Here is a 15,522-nt window from a genome sequence, read left to right as displayed (position 1 = left end):
AAATTCAGAAATGATGGTGATGGTGATAATGTAGAAATGGGTGATAGTCCACAGAAGCTTATGCTAAAAATCCCCCCCCCTTCGACCTTGTTAAGCTCAAAGGTACTTCTTATTGTCATTGTGTGACTTCAGGCCTTTTCCAACTTATTGCGACCTCAAGGCAAACCTGTCACCAGCTTTTCTTAGCAAGGGCTGATCAGAGCAAGGCTACCATGGTCTTCCTCTGAGAGAGTGGGCTGAGAGAGTGGACTTGCCCATGGTCATCCGGTGGGAGCTCCTGAGACCTAGACGGGGAACTGACCCATGGCGAGGGCTGCCCTGGTCATCCAACTCCCTGGCAGTCATTGCAGGAGGGGGCTGTTGCCGAGCCCCCCAGGTCTGAGACCCTTCTTGGCAGCTGGGCTTCTCAGATCTGGGGGAGGCCCAGACCTTCTCCTGGGGAGATGGACCCTTGGGCAGCTTTGCTGACCGTGTCCCTTGCTTCCTTGCCTGGCAAGGCCAAAAGGCTGTCATGGGTGGATTGGGATTGGTGCCTTTTCACAGTGGGCCCTTGGATGAAGTTTGGTTCCAGGGATCTCTGGTGCATAGCAGAATCCGAGGATGCTCAGGTCCCACTGAATACAATGGCATAGTAAAGCTCAGGGTTGCAAGGCCGCCCTGCCTGCCTCCCTGTGGCCTCTTCCCAGGGCAGCCCCTTCCTCCTGCCTATCTCTGGGCCCTCCATGGCAAAGACACACACTGAACTCTTCCCTTCCTCCTCTTTCTCAGGGAGGAGATGCTGCAGAAGTCCTTGTGGGAGAGGGTTTCGACGCATGTGATAGAAAACATCTACCTTCCCGCAGCGCAGACCATGAACTCGGGGACCTTCAACACCACAGTGGACATCAAGCTCAAGCAGTGGACAGACAAGCAGCTCCCAAACAAAGCTGTGGAGGTGAGGCTTCTGGGAGGCAGCCGCGGAGGGGAGGCCAGGGCTGGGGCTGCTCCACTGGATCCAGGAGGCCCTGTTCCATCTTGGCACACAGACTGCCAAAAACACAGCCAGATGCAGTCAAGCGAGAGGAGGCTGATAATCCCATTTCTGCTCATGAATGTATATTTTTAATCAGTGGTTTTCAGTCTTTGGTCCTCCATATGTTTTGGACTCCAGCTCCCAGTATCCCTGGCCATTGGCCAGAGTGGCAGCAGGAGCTTCTGGGAGCTGAAGCCCAAAACGGGTCACAAAAGCAATCTTAAAGGGCTCCTTATGGCCCCAGGGCTCCTTTTTGGACACCTTGATAAAGAGAATCCTCTGCAGTGGAATCTCCTGCGTTATTCCAAGCTCTCTCTCTGCAAGTCACTTGCAAGGCAGCAGTGGGATAAATGCGCTCACCCTCTTTTTCACGCTCAATGCTTCATGTATCCCCTTGCAAGAGAGTGTGTTGGAAATGCTCCCACCTGATGGTGGTGTCTTTGATGTGCGCCACTCACATCAACCTTTTGCTCTCCCAGTATTTCAGTGGGACTGTTTGGACACCTTCTGCCTTAGGCAGTTAGAAGGTCCTTGAGCACTTGAAGCCAGCAGCATAAATTCAAGCCAGTTAACCAGTTGTGGTGTTCCATTGCCCTGTAACGTTGCAATGTGCTCCATGCCTAGAATCCTAGAGTTGGAAGAGAGCACAAGGGCCATTGAGCCCAGCCCCATTCTGCCATGCAGGAACTCTCCATCAAAGCATCCCCTCTGGACCCTGTCTCCCTGCTTGCAGGTCGCCTGGGAGACCCTTCAGGAGGAGTTTGCCCGCTTCATGACTGAAGAAAAGGGCAAAGAGCACGACGACATCTTTGACAAACTGAAGCAAGCGGTCAAGGAGGAGAGCATCAAGCGGCACAGATGGAATGAGGGGGCAGAAGACAGCCTGGTCAGCTTAAAACTTAACCATTTCTCTTAAACATGGTCATGCCAGTCTAGGAGGCAGAAAAGAGGAAGGATGCACTGATGTTTTGATTTGTCTTTTTGGTACCTTTGGGTTGTTTGGTTTGAAACTGTAGCTAAAGAGTCATCAGGGATGTGATAGCAATGCAGCTGAATAATCTGCTGCTGACGCATCCTGTAAAAACCTTTGCAACAGTACAGAGGCTAAAACTTTAAAAGCAAATCGAAATACAGCGGGCCCTTGTTTATCCTCTGGGGTTTGGTTGCAGGACCCCCTGTGGATACTTAAATTCATGGATGCTGAAGTCCCGTCATTTACAACAACAAAGAAAGGAAGGTTTGCCTTTTGTAATTTCAAAAAATATTTTCAGGCCATGGATGATTGAGTCTGTGGGGAAAGAATCGTGGATATGGAGGGCTAACTGTACCCTTCAAGAATGTACTTAAAAGACAAAATACTCTTTTAAGAGTTGCATATGCAAAGGGATCTTGCAGCACCTTTGAAACTAACTGGCTGAGCATGAGCTTCATGGACTAGGTCTGCTTCTTTAGACGCCAAGGATTCCTCAGACCAAGTCTTCAAAAGCTGATGCTACAACTTCTTCTGCCCAGTTAGTCTCAAAGGTGTCCCTGTATCCCTTTCCATATTGATAGTCCAGACTAACACAGCGAGGTCTCTGAATTCTACCCACTTTAAGAATTGAAATACTCTTTGAATACTAATCTAAAAACAATCCTTAAAGGTAATTTAGAAACTAAATTAAGAGAGACAGAGCAGTGAGGGACAATGCCACTGCCAGCCTAGCTTCCCTTGGCAAGAGTCCCACAACTGAAGGCCCTGTTGCATGCGCATGCCAGCCTGGCCTTCTGAGGCGTTGGTATGTGCAACTGGGCCTCCCTTGGAGAGCTTACATTTTGGGACGAGGCTGCCTTTCAGAAATCTGTACCTGAAGTGGTTTAATTAAAAGCAATTCCTTCATAGAATCATAGAGTTGGAAGAGACTGCAAGGGCCATCCAGTCCAACCCCATTCTGCCATGCAGGAACTCTCAGTCAAAGCATCCCCGACAGATGGCCATCCAGCCTCTGCTTAAAGACCTCCAAGGAAGGAGACTCCACTACACTCCTTGCCCAAAGGGCCTTGTCCAAAATGCTTCCTTGAGGCGTTGATTCCATCGCCTGCTGCAGCCTTTATGAGCTTGGCATTCCTCCACCGGAACTACAGCCTATTTAGCCCCTTGATTTCTTTGGAGGGAAGCCTGACCAGCTGGGCCTGGACTCAGACCCCATTATGGCCATTCTTCAGAATGCTTGAGAGTTCTTTGGGGGAAATGTTCTGAATTACCCAGGGCTTTTACCGCAGCATGTGCAGAACCTTCCCTGTGCATGGGGCTGGGTGGAAGGAGATAGTCCCTTTGGTGGGTGACGGGGCCTGGAAAGCCCTGGAAAGGATCCTAACCTTCAGGCTGTGCTTCAACAGAGGGTGATCCAGCACAATGCCTTGGAGGACCGCTCCATCTCAGACAAGCAGCAGTGGGACGCGGCCATCCAGTTCATGGAGGAGACGCTGCAGAGTCGCCTGAAGGACAGTGAGTGCCTTCCCTCCCTTAGCCCCCTCCATTCTGCCCCACACCTTTGAAAGCCCCTCTGCCACTGAGCTGCCTCTGGTGAGCTCCACACTGGCCGCCTTCCCTTGCGCTCGGTCCAGGAGCATTCTGCAATGGTTCTCTGTCTTCCATCGCTGGGGAGAGGGAGAGGGACAGAGAGAGCAAACCCCTTTGCTGTGCTGTGTTTTTGTCCTGGAGGTTTCCTTTCTGGCTTGTCTCAGCTTTTCCTCTCTGTCTCTCCAGCTGAATCGGTCATTGAGGACATGGTGGGCCCAGACTGGAAGAAAAGGTGGCTCTACTGGGTGAGGCGCACCAAAGAGCAGGTAAAAGAGACGCAGGGATGTGTTGCTGGAAACTGACCCCCCTCCTCCTCCATGGGTCCGTCCAGACTTTGCTTTAGCAGCCAGTGACAGTAGGGAACAAAGTAAACCAGGAATTGCACCTCTTTTGTCTCAGACCATCCGCAACGAGACCAAGAATGAGCTTGAGAAGATGATGAAGTGCAACGAGGAGCACCCGGCCTACCTGGCCAGCGACGAGGTCACCACCGTCCGGAAGAACCTGGAGGCCAGAGGAGTGGCAGTCGACCCGTGCCTGGTAAGCGGCCACTGGCAGGACACCTGCCGAGTCTGGCTTTGGAGTGGATCCAGACCGTTCATCCAGTCATGTGTTTGCAGGCTACCAGGTTGTTGTGGTTGTTGTTGGAGGATGGTTTAAAGCCGGAGGGGGGCAGGGTGAGGTTTTGGGGGGCGAGGGAGGGGTTAGTCGTCCCTGAGCACTGGGATCACCATTCAAGAAATCCCCTTGAAGTCTCTTCCTCCCACCTGCAAGTGGCCAGCAGAGGCTTTAAAAATAAATTGGGTTGAGGAAGAGTGTGTGTGTAAGTGTAAGGGGGGGGGTGCAGTATGAAAAGGGTTGTGTGTGGAAAAGACTGTTACCACAAAACGAGGAAGAGGAGGAGGAGGAGGAGGTTAACTTTATTTATATCCCACCTTTTCCCCAAAAGCAGGACTTCATAGAATCATAGAATGGTAGAGTTGGAAGAGACCACAAGGGCCCTGATCCAGTCCAACCCCCTTCTTCTGCCATGCAGGAAATCCAAATCAAAGCATCCCTGACAGATGGCCATCCAGCCTCTGTTTAAAGACCTCCAGGGAAGGAGACTCTATCACCCTCCGAGGAAGGAGTGCATTCCACTGTCGAACAGCCCTTACTCTCAGGAAGTTTCTCCTAATGTTCAGGTGGAATCTCTTTTCCTGCAGCTTGCATCCATTGCTCCATTGGGTCCTGTTTTCTGGAGCAGCAGAAAACAAGCTTGCTCCCTCTTCAACATGACATCCTTTCAATAATTTAAACAGGGCTCCCCTATCACCTCTTAACCTTCTCTTCTCCAGGCTGAACTTCCCCAGCAGTTCCCTCAGTTGCTCCTCATAGGGCTTCATGGTTTCCAGACTCTTCACCATTTTTGTCGCCCTCCTTTGGACACATGGCTCCAGTTTCTCAATGTCCTTTCTGAATTGTGGTGCCCAGAACTGGACACAATATTCCAGGTGGGGCCTGACCAGAGCAGAATACAGTGGCACTATTACTTCTCTTCATCTAGACACTATACTTCTATTGATGCAGCCTGAAATTGCATTGGCCTTTTTAGCTGCCGCATCACACTGTTGTCTCATGTTCAACTTGTGGTCTACTTGGACTCCCAGATCCCTTTCACACGTAGTTTCATTCAGCAATGTGTCCCCCATCATCCTATATCTGTGCATTTTATTTTTCCGCCCTAAGTGCAGTACCTTACATTTCTCTGTGTTGAATTTCATTTTGTTAGCCTTGGCCCAGCTTTCTAGTCTATTCAGGTCATTTTGAATCTTGATCCTGTCCTCTGGAGTATTAGCTATTCCTCCTAATTTGGTGTCATCTGCAAATTTGATAAGTATGCTCCCAATTCTGTCATCCAGGTCATTGATAAAGATGTTGAATAGCCCTGGGCCCAGGACAGAGCCCCACTGGACACCCCACTGGTCACTTCTCTCCAGGATGAAAAGGAGCCATTGTTGAGCATCCTTTGGGTTCGGCCGGTCAACCAATTACAGATCCATGTAACAGTTCCTTTGTCTAGCCCATATTTTACAAGCTTGTTTGCAAGAATGTCATGGGGAACCTTGTCAAAGGCCTTAGTGAAATCAAGATATACTATATCCACAGCATTCCCTTCATCTATCAATCTGGTCATTTTATCAAAGGAAGAGATTAGGTTTGTCTGGCATGACTTCTTTCTCTGAAACCCATGTTGACTTTTTGTGATGATGGCATTGCCTTCTAGATCTTCACAGACTCTCTGTTTAATGATCTGCTCCAGAATCTTTCCTGGGATTGATGTCAGACTAACTGGACGATAATTGTTGGGATCCTCTTTTTTCCCCTTTTTGAAGATGGGGACAACGTTTGCCCTCCTCCAGTCGGCTGGGATGTCTCCTCTTCTCCAGGAGTCCTCAAAGACTATTATTGCCAATGGCTCCGATATGACATTTGCCAGTTCTTTTAATACCCTTGGATGTAGTTCATCTGGTCCCGGAGACTTAAATTCATTTAGATTAATAAGGTGTTCCTCTACTATCTCTTTACTTATTCTGTGCTGAAATGCCCCTATCCTGTCCTCTGCTCCATTATCCTCAGGTTGAGCCCCTTTTCCTTTTCTGAGAAGACGGAGGCAAAGAAGGTCTTGAGTAACTCTGCCTTTTCTCTGTCTTCTCTTAGCATTTTGCCATTTTCTCCATTCACTGAACCTACCGTTTCCTTCTTCTTCCTTTTGCTGCGGACATATCCAAAAAAGCCCTTTTTATTGTTCTTAACCTCTCTAGCAATCCTGAGTTCATTCTGCGCTTGAGCTTTTCTGACTTTACCCTACAAATGCCTGCTATTTCTTTGAATTCCTCTTTGGTGATTTCCCCCTTTTTCCATTTCTTAGACATCTTCCGTTTCAAACTCAGCTCCATTGAAAGTTCCTTAGTCTTCCATCCTGGTTTCTTGAGACGTCTCCCGTTTTTCTTTCTCACTGGAACTGTTTGAAATTGTGCCTTCAGTATCTCCCTTTTGAGAAAGTCCCATCCGTCCTGAACTCCTTTATCTTTTAGTATTTCTGACCATGGAATCGCCCTCAATACTTCTCTAAGTTTACTGAAATCCGCTCTCCTAAAGTCTGACTCTGCCTGGCTTCTCCTTTCCACTGTATTACAAACTCCAGGAGAACATGGTCACTTCCACCTAAGGATCCCACCACTTGCACCCCATTAACCAAGTCATCCTTGTTGGTTAGGATCAGATCTACCTTCCACCTTTTGGACCATGAAATAGTCTTCCAGGCAAGTGAGGAATTTGCTAGGCTTTGAGGATTTTGCTGAGTTTGACTTCCAGCAAATATCAGGGTAGTTGAAGTCGCCCATCACTACTAGATCTCTCTTTTCTGACTGTGGTCATCTGTTCTAGGAAGGCATCATCCGATTCCTCAGTCTGACTTGGGGGTCTTTAAGCAGCTTGCACATGAAAACAAATACAAAACAAGAGTACATCACCCTGTTTGGTGGCCTTTCTCGAAAAACATCCCATTCTCTGTCAGAATAATAATAATAATAATAATAATAATAATAATAATAATAATAATAATAATAATAATACACCTTTGGGCCTGTCAGTGGAGGATTGCCAAAGGAAGTGTGCTCCAAGTCCTGCCTGTGCTGAGTTGCTGTGTGCTACTTTGAGGAAATTTGTGGCTGCAGCGCTGTGTGCGAGTGAGTGGTTTGACTGTGTCTTCCTGCGTGGCAGGAGCTTGGGCTGGGTGCCCTTGGGATCTCTTCCATCTCTGAGATCCAGTGATTCCTCTTTCCAGCATGAAGCGTTTGAGCAGGCTGACCAGGGGGCCTCTTTTTCCATGATATGTCCTACATTTCGACCTTCTGTCCAGCAGAAACTCCAAACTGTCCCCCCTTTTGAGTGCGACTAAGAAGCACAAATTTACATTTTTATGAGTCTGTATTTAGCTTTTATTTGCTAATGTCCTACATTCTTCTTGGAATGCCCTCCATTTTGTAGTGCCTTATCCTCCTTGGTGTTTGTCTCCCTGAGTTTGAGGCAACTTGCCTTGGAATGGATTGTGTTGGCATTGTTACCACCTGATGCTCACAACAGACCCAGCACTATGAAGGCACAGAGTATTTTTGTTGCCCAGCCTCCCTGACTGTCCTCCGTGGGGCAGCTTTTGCCTTCGCCTGTCTTCATGGGGCGCCTGCCGGTGTGGGTCCTATGGGATAAGAATAATAATATGGGAGGACCTCCTGTCGGTTCAGGGGATGCGGTGTAGGACACAGCCTCAGGCCCTGGCTCTTGGGGCTTCCCTAACCCTCCCTGCAGATCCCTGCTGCAGTTTCCCTGGTGCCTGGTTGCCCACCCTCAGGCCTGACCCTGCTTAGGCTCTGTGGAAGGAGGAAAGCGTGCCGGTTTGTGGCTGTCAGGTGGCAACCGTTAGGTAGACCTTTTGGGGCCAAAAGAAAGAGAGCACCGGTGACCATTGAGTCTCTTTTCTTGTAGCTTGCATCCATTGCTTCATTGTGTCTTACTCTCCAGAGCAGCAGAAAACAAGCTTGCTCCATCCTGAATGTGACATCCATTCACATATTAAAACTGTCTCTTCTCTAGGCTAAACATCCCCAGCTCTCTCCGTCTCTCCTCATAGGGCTTCATAGGGTTTCCAGACATTGCTGCTGTGGAAGCCTTGATCCGTAGGAGCAAAGGGCACTGCTGCCCTTATTCCCAGCCAGCCTTCTGCAACCTGGGAAGACAGAGTGGCTGGTTCTTCTGGGCCAAGCCCAACATGGAGGCTCTTTGGCAGTGGAGCCCTCTGGACTCAGGCCAACAGCAACCAGGCGTTTCTCTTTCCCCCTCTCTCCCAGATTAAAGACACCTGGCACCAGGTTTACAGGCGGCATTTCTTGAAGGTGGCCCTGGGCCACTGCAACCTCTGCCGGCGGGGCTTTTATTACTACCAGAGGCATTTCGTGGACGCTGAGGTGAGTGAATGAGTTGAGAGGAGCGCTTGGCAATGGCTGGGTCCCTGTCTGGGCAGAAGAGGGGCTGTGCTCTCTGTGCATAGCAACCAAGGCGAGTATGCACACTGTGCGCGGGCAAGGGAGAGTGGCGTGGCCATGCGCTGCCACCAGGGGGCACTCTTGGGATGAGCCTGGCCTCTTCCTTAGTGGATTTGGGGGGGGGGGGGGGGCAGCAACTCCTCTCCACAAAAACTGGTGCGTCTCCAGCTTCCCACTTGCTCTGCCCTGAAAGAACAGGGAATTCAAGAAGCAGGCAGTTACACAAAGCGTTGTTAATTTCAAAAGATATTAAAAGACATGTTTACAGTTTCCAGTAAAGTGTGATGCCAGGAGCTGTGGGCTCTAATTCAGAGGAAGGGACTGACAAAACTACCCTTGAAGATTCCTGGCTTAAGAAATCTCTCTGTAATTCATAGGGCTGCCAGAAATTGACAGGCGACTTGGGGGCACAGGCACACACACCCCAGATCTTGGGAGCAGGGCCAGCCCTGGCTAGTACCTGGATGGGAGACCGCCAAGAAATCCCAGGCGCTGGAGGCTGTATTTCAGAGAAAGGAACTGGCAAAACCACCTCTGGACATTCCTACCAAATTCATGGGTCACCATAAACCTTAAGGAACACACATACACAAGGTAGCATGGGGCCTAAATACACTGAAGGCACCAGATCTTGTCTGAAGCTAAGCAGGGTACTTGGAAGGAAGACCACCAAAGAGTCCCAGGTGCCATAGGCTGCTTTTCAGAGGAAGGAACTGGCAAAGCCACCTCTGGTTTCCTTGCCTGAGAACCCCTGGGAAATCACCGGGGCCGCCTTGAGTCAACAAGAGATTAGAAAGCACATACAGTACATACGCGGCCTCTCCTGCGCAGCCAGCCAGATGCTGGGAAGGCCTTCCTGACCGAAAAGCTCACAGCGAAGTCCGTTAAGGGAGAGACGTTAAAGGATGCAGATCTGTCTTGGCCCTCGCCGTGCCTTCAGCCCTTTATGGCCAGCCTCTCTGCTCCCACCGCAGCCTTTCCTGGCGGCCAACCGAGTGGAAGCGAGGGCTCCAGGCGTTTCTGGTTTAGGCGTCCCTCGCGACAGCCACAGGCGCATCGGGTGCTCTGCGTGTTAGGCTTTGCTGACCCTTTGGTAAAACAACTGAATTTCCAGACAGCTTTGCTGTCATTGTGGGTGAAGCAGGATCTGTTGCATTTAATGCCATTTCAGAATGGTAAATAGTACTGTATGTTGCATTTTGCAATGGATACTGCTAGTTTCAAGCACTTTGGCTGGTGACAAATGGGAAGCCCATTCTCTCTCCTAGTTGAAAGCAAAAGGGCCACAGGATTTGGGGGCCCTGGCAGACGTTGCCAGCTGTTGCACCTCAAACCTGAGACTGCCTGCCCTCTGGTTGCAAGGGGCCAAGCACATCAGGGCACCCACCGCTCTGGACCCTTTGCAGGGCGACAGGATGCTGCTTGGAGACGGAGGAGGAGGAGGCCATCCATGGCTGTTGCACATAAGGGCCAAAAGACTTGTTTGTTGTGGCTGGCATCTGATAGTTGCAAAGGCTTTTTTCACTCTTCAGTTGGAGGCTTTTGTTTAAAACTGAATGTGTTTATGGAGTATTACATTGAGAGACTGAAGAAAGGCATTTTAAAGCATCTTGAGTGGCATGTGTAAAAATGGACCTCACTGTGTGTTCAGTCCTGACTTACTATTATTTGTTGGTTTCAGCTGGAATGCAACGATGTGGTCCTCTTCTGGCGTATTCAGCGCATGCTGTCCATCACGGCCAACACACTGAGGCAGCAGCTGACCAACACGGAAGGTGAGGGCCGCTGTCCCTTGGGGGCCCTGGTCCCCATCCCTGCCCCTCAGACCTCTCCTTCCTTAGACTCTGGGGCCAGAAGTGGTCACCCTCCATTGACTTTGCTGCAACTTGGCTTTGCATTTGCGTTCGTACCACACAACACACTCAGCGTTGCGAAGGCACAAAATATTTTTGTTGTGGTACAAAGGTCAAGACAAAGTGGGACTTGGTGGTGTGGACATTCACACACACACACACACACACACACCCCGAGTCAGCGTCTGGCAAAAGCACCTTCTTCCGCCATAATGGGTTTTTTTCTCCTGCAGAACGTAGAAATAGTTCTCTCTCTTTCCTTCAGTGCGGCGCCTAGAAAAGAATGTGAAAGAAGTGCTGGAAGATTTTGCGGAGGACTGTGAGAAGAAAATGAAGTTACTAACGGGAAAAAGAGTTCAACTGGCTGAGGACCTCAGTGAGTCTTTTTCTCGATCAGTCTCTTTCTCTGTCCGTCTTGTCTGTCTGTCTAGTAAAAACCACTTGGCCTGCAAGACCTGGCCTCTCACTTTTCAGGATTCTGCCCATAGAGTCGGAAGAGGCCCCAAGAAGGGCCCTGGTCCAGTCCAACCCCCTTCTTCTGCCATGCAGGAACGCTCCATCAAAGCACCTCCATTGACAGATGGCCATCCAGCCTCTGCTTAAAGACAGCCTCCAAGGAAGGAGACTCCACCAAAATCTCCAAGGAAGGCACGTGTTCCTCTGTCAAACAGCCCTTACTCTCAGGAGGTTCCTCCTAATGTTCAGGTGGAACCTCTTTTCCTGGATCTTGCATCCATTGCTCTGGGTCCTAGTTTCTGGAGCAGCAGAAAACAAGCTTGCTCTCTCCTCAATATGACATCCCTTCAAGTACTTAAACAGGGCTATTATGTCATCCCTTAACCTTCTCTTCTCCAGGCTAAACATCCCCAGCAATTCCCTAAGTCTCTCCTCGTAGGTTGTCTGTGTGTGTGTTGATTTTATTTCTTTAATGGTGCTTGTTTTATTAGACAGAGGCTTTAAAAACCAAGTGGGTGTTGAGTATTAACTTAATCCATCTTGGTTAGGTTGCTTTCCTGTGTTTGGCTCAAGGAATTGATTTGGCTGCCACTTTGAGGAAAGCTTTAGGATGTGTGACCCTTTTGCTGTTTCTTCATGAATACACTAGAGTGGTGCTCCCCAGACGTTTCGGGGGCATCATGGCTCCACTGATGGAGCCAGCCTTTTGGGAAGCTTTTACGCAGCAGGCCTTTGGTTGCCCAGCGTCCCTCTTCAGGCTGGAAAGAGGGTCGGAGTATTCTTCTGTGTGTCCCAGACCTTATGTTGACAGCGCAGAAACGGCCATCTTGGGGCTGGCTTGTATTCCGGCTGCTGGGCTTTGGAGCATTTCTGCTCTGGGCTTTCTCCCTCAGCGGAAGGGCTGTTCATGCATGGCAGTCAGTCTTGGTTTTCCATGCAGTGAACAGAGACCAGGTGCGCAGGGGCTGCTGCCCCTTTCCTGGCTGAGTCCCAGGTGCCTCTATCCATGAGCCTTTCCATGTGGCGCATGCAGCTGGCCGCCATTGGCGATCCTCCTCCCTTCCTCCTCCAATATTTGTGTTTTAATCTCCTGTAAGCATTTCCCGGTCAACAAAGCCTCTCTCTTGCCAGGGCTTGCTTGCGGCCGGATGCGGCTTGCCCTGTTGCTAAGGGGACTTTGATGTTTAATGCCGAAGCCGACCGACTGACCGCTGTGTGGCTGAAAGGGCTTCTCCACCTTCCCTTGCGCCCTGTATGCGCTCTCTCCTCTTGAGAGGCTGCCCTGGAGCCGCCAAGCGCGCCGTTCTAGCGTACTGCGCTCCTTTGTCCCCGGCTTCTTCCTTCTTCCTCTGGAGATTTATTTTGGGGGGTTGGTTCAGGAGGTGCGTTCTTTTGAGTTGATTTCCCCCTTTTGCTGCGATTGCAGTTAATGAAGCCTTGCATCACTTGCTTGTAAAGGAACAGAAATTGCCTTGCTTTAAAAAAACAAATCCATCAGATGTTTTATGAACACATGAAAACAGAAAATATGATTCTGTTAGAAATATAGTTTGGAACTAAATAGCTTCAGTATTAATATTCTTGGTCTGGGATCAAGTATGACATTTTATGGCCCCAGAACGTCTGAAAAAGGCATGGACCAAGAGGTTGTGAGCCAAAATATTTGTCTGTAATACTTGCAGCTGGTGATGTTTGTCCAGGAATTGGTTTTAATGCGTCCCTCCTGCTGAGCTCTGGGTTAATCCTGGCTCTGGGAGGCCAGACAGCCCTCCCAGCTTCAGAAAGGTGCTTGGTTCGAGACGCGCTGCCTGTCCTTTCCTGGGGAGTGAATTCAAGAATGCGTCTCTCCATGACTGAGGAACAAACTAAAGTTGCAATTGCATTCAACTTGCAGTTTAAGAATAACATCATTTTATTGGCAGCTGTTCATTGTCAGACCAGCATCCAGCGGCAGTGGCTTCTTTCTAGTCACTGTATTTTATAATGTAAGACATGCCATCCAGAAACAAATCCATCCATTAATGTAAGTTCTGCCAAAACAGCTTGCTCTTAAAGAACAATTATTATTTAAGCTAGTGGCAATAACGCCTGAGCTGCATTTTGCTACTTAATTTTCTGATTAGTCCTGTATTAGTGCACACCTTCATATTAATACAAAAATGCCAGGTTCAAATTAAAAGGGTTTATTTCCTGGGAGCAAGTACCGTTTTCAGAGGGGAGGGAAGAAGGGAAGAAGGGAAGAGACCAGCTTCTGCCGATCCCAGCCTGAAGCAGCCCCTCTCCATGGAAAAGTAATTCCCAAAGTACATTGTGTTTGTAAGGAGACCCTTGGCTGTCTATCACAGGGTTTGCTGCCTAGTCTTGCATACATCTCCACTTTGGGAGGCAGTTGGGGCTGTTCTGGACGCTCTTGGAAGTCTTAAAAACCAGCCGCTCTGGAACCCCCCCCCCCAAAAAAAAACAACAACAACAACCCTGGAACCTGTTGAACTTGTCCTGGTTTTGTCTGGAGTCCTGAGATGTTTCCAGTCCTGGGGATTCTGACTAAGCGGAAGGAAAAAGGTTGGCAGCATGAGCTTTGTAGACTTCAGCCTTCTTCCTTTGCATCTAAAAACATGCATCTGAGGAAGTAGGCTGAAGCCTACAAAAGCTCATGCTGCCAACTTCTTTCTTTCACTTATTCTCAAAAGTGCTACAAGAGGCCTTTGCATTCTGATTTGTCAAAGTTATATTAAAAACACAAAGTTAAAAGAGTCTGAAACTCATTTAAAACGTAATAAAAGAGATGAAAGTGGAGCAGACTCCTTCCTTAAAAGCCAGAGGAAGGCCTTCTGCAGCAGCCAGCAATTCTGTGGGAATAAGGAGAGGGGCATTCTGGCCGTACGCTTTTGCATTTTTGATCGATCTATAAGCGTTTCCCTGTATTTGTTCTAATTTTTGGTGAGCGCCTTGAGCTCTAGTTTTGGGGGAAAGTGATTTATTTAATAAGAACAAAATTGATAAAACTGCCTGGATAATGAGATTAGTGTGGATTCATGGAATCTGAATCACTGAGAGTCCAAAATTCCTCTGGTAGACCCTGGAACAAGAGACCGTTCCTGTTTTAGCAGCCAAACCATCCTCTTCACCCTCATCTGCGCCACCACCTTTCTCCAACGCTGCATGGCAACTTTGTGTTGACGCAGACTCGAATCAGTCCAGACTGTGCTGCCCTTCAGGGCTGTGGCGTGGGGGAATCAGGGCGTGGCACGAGAGCCTTTTGCAAGTGGACAAAACGAGGGCTGGAGTCGGGACGCTGCCCAGTGGACAGCGCCACGCTCAGGCAAGACTCTTGGCTGACTTGCATTCGCTCCAGCCGCAAGGCAGATCTTCTCCTTGTCCCCCAGCTGCTCACTCTGTTTCAGGGCTTTGTGAAGCATTCCTTCCTTTCATTGCCAGCCTATTCTCCATGGCCCTGGACTCTTGTGGAGGTGGTTTGTCAATAGTTGTTGCTGCTGCTGCTGCTGCTGCTGTGCCTGTGTGCCTTCAGGTCGTTTCCAGCCAAGCTTTCTTGGCAAGATGTGTCCAGAGGAAGTTTGCCATGGCCTTCTTCCCCTGATGAGGCCGAGAGAGTGTGACTTCTTGCCCAGAGTCACTCAGTGGGTTGCATGGCTGAGCAGGGAATCAAACCTAGCATTCGAGATTTGGAGTCCAACACTCAAAGCCACATGCTACTGGCTCATACATTAATTACCCAAATAAAACTAGGGATGCCGTGGCCAAAATACCCCTGGCATTTACAGTTGGCACAGTGTTTTGTGGGATTTTGGGGGCTCTGTGGCCATGTTCTAGAAGAGCTTGTTCCTGACGTTTTGCCGCATCTGTGGCTTTGGCATCTTGGATGGAAGAGAGTGGGGTATATATCTGCTGTTGGTTGGGAGGAGTGATCTCCATGTTAGTCCTTGTTCGGTTTTGAATGGCAAAGCCTCAGGCTGGGAGGAGATGCAAGGAGGGTGTGTCTGTTTTAGGAGATCCATTGTCTGCTGGGACACCCCCCCCCCCCCAAATGACCCTCACTGGTTTTCATTTGCATTTTGCGGGTCTTGATTTTGGTGTTTTTCAGGGCTGGGAGCCCACTTGTCACTTTCCTGTTGAAGTTGCCCAGTGTTTGTGGATGTCATTCTGACCTGATAGTTTTTGGCACGGTCCAGGATTTCAGTGTTTTCAAATAGCTTTTGAAATAGACCCAAATCCTCCCACCTTTGAGGACTCACTGTGAAAAAGAAGTTGCAGCATACGCTTTGTAGACTTGGTCCACTTCCACGGTGCATGCTTATGCTATAAGTTAGTCTCAAAGGTACTACAAGATTTCTTTGTATGCGATGCCACACAAGTTTTGCATTTCTATGGCGATTGGTACAGTCTGATTATAAAGGTCCTTCTTGGGCACCAGTTCACTCCATGCATCTGAAGAAGGAGCCATGTCTATGAAAGCTTTTGCTGCAACTTCTTTGCTCAGTTAGTCTCAAAGGTGTTCCAGATCCCTTTGCACACTGGTTTTCCAGACAACTGGTG

General features: G+C 49.1%; 1 protein-coding gene across 7 annotated transcripts in view; it reads left to right on the top strand.

The window, feature by feature from the left end:
* Positions 1-15,522, top strand: part of OPA1 (OPA1 mitochondrial dynamin like GTPase) — a 60,589-nt gene that overhangs the window by 32,344 nt on the left and 12,723 nt on the right. For all 7 annotated transcript variants that reach the window (XM_042456940.1, XM_042456938.1, XM_042456939.1 and 4 more), the window contains 8 exons: positions 769-934; positions 1,746-1,898; positions 3,392-3,500; positions 3,762-3,841; positions 3,975-4,115; positions 8,465-8,581; positions 10,341-10,434; positions 10,778-10,888. In XM_042456940.1, coding sequence (XP_042312874.1) covers positions 769-934; positions 1,746-1,898; positions 3,392-3,500; positions 3,762-3,841; positions 3,975-4,115; positions 8,465-8,581; positions 10,341-10,434; positions 10,778-10,888 — 971 coding nt within the window. The remainder of the gene's footprint in view (positions 1-768; positions 935-1,745; positions 1,899-3,391; positions 3,501-3,761; positions 3,842-3,974; positions 4,116-8,464; positions 8,582-10,340; positions 10,435-10,777; positions 10,889-15,522) is intronic.

The sequence above is a fragment of the Sceloporus undulatus genome, chromosome 3 (genome assembly GCF_019175285.1).
Source record: "Sceloporus undulatus isolate JIND9_A2432 ecotype Alabama chromosome 3, SceUnd_v1.1, whole genome shotgun sequence".
Taxonomy (NCBI): Eukaryota; Metazoa; Chordata; class Lepidosauria; order Squamata; family Phrynosomatidae; genus Sceloporus; species Sceloporus undulatus.
The sequence above is the reverse complement of the archived record's forward strand: the minus strand, read 5'-3'. Positions and strand labels throughout refer to the sequence as shown.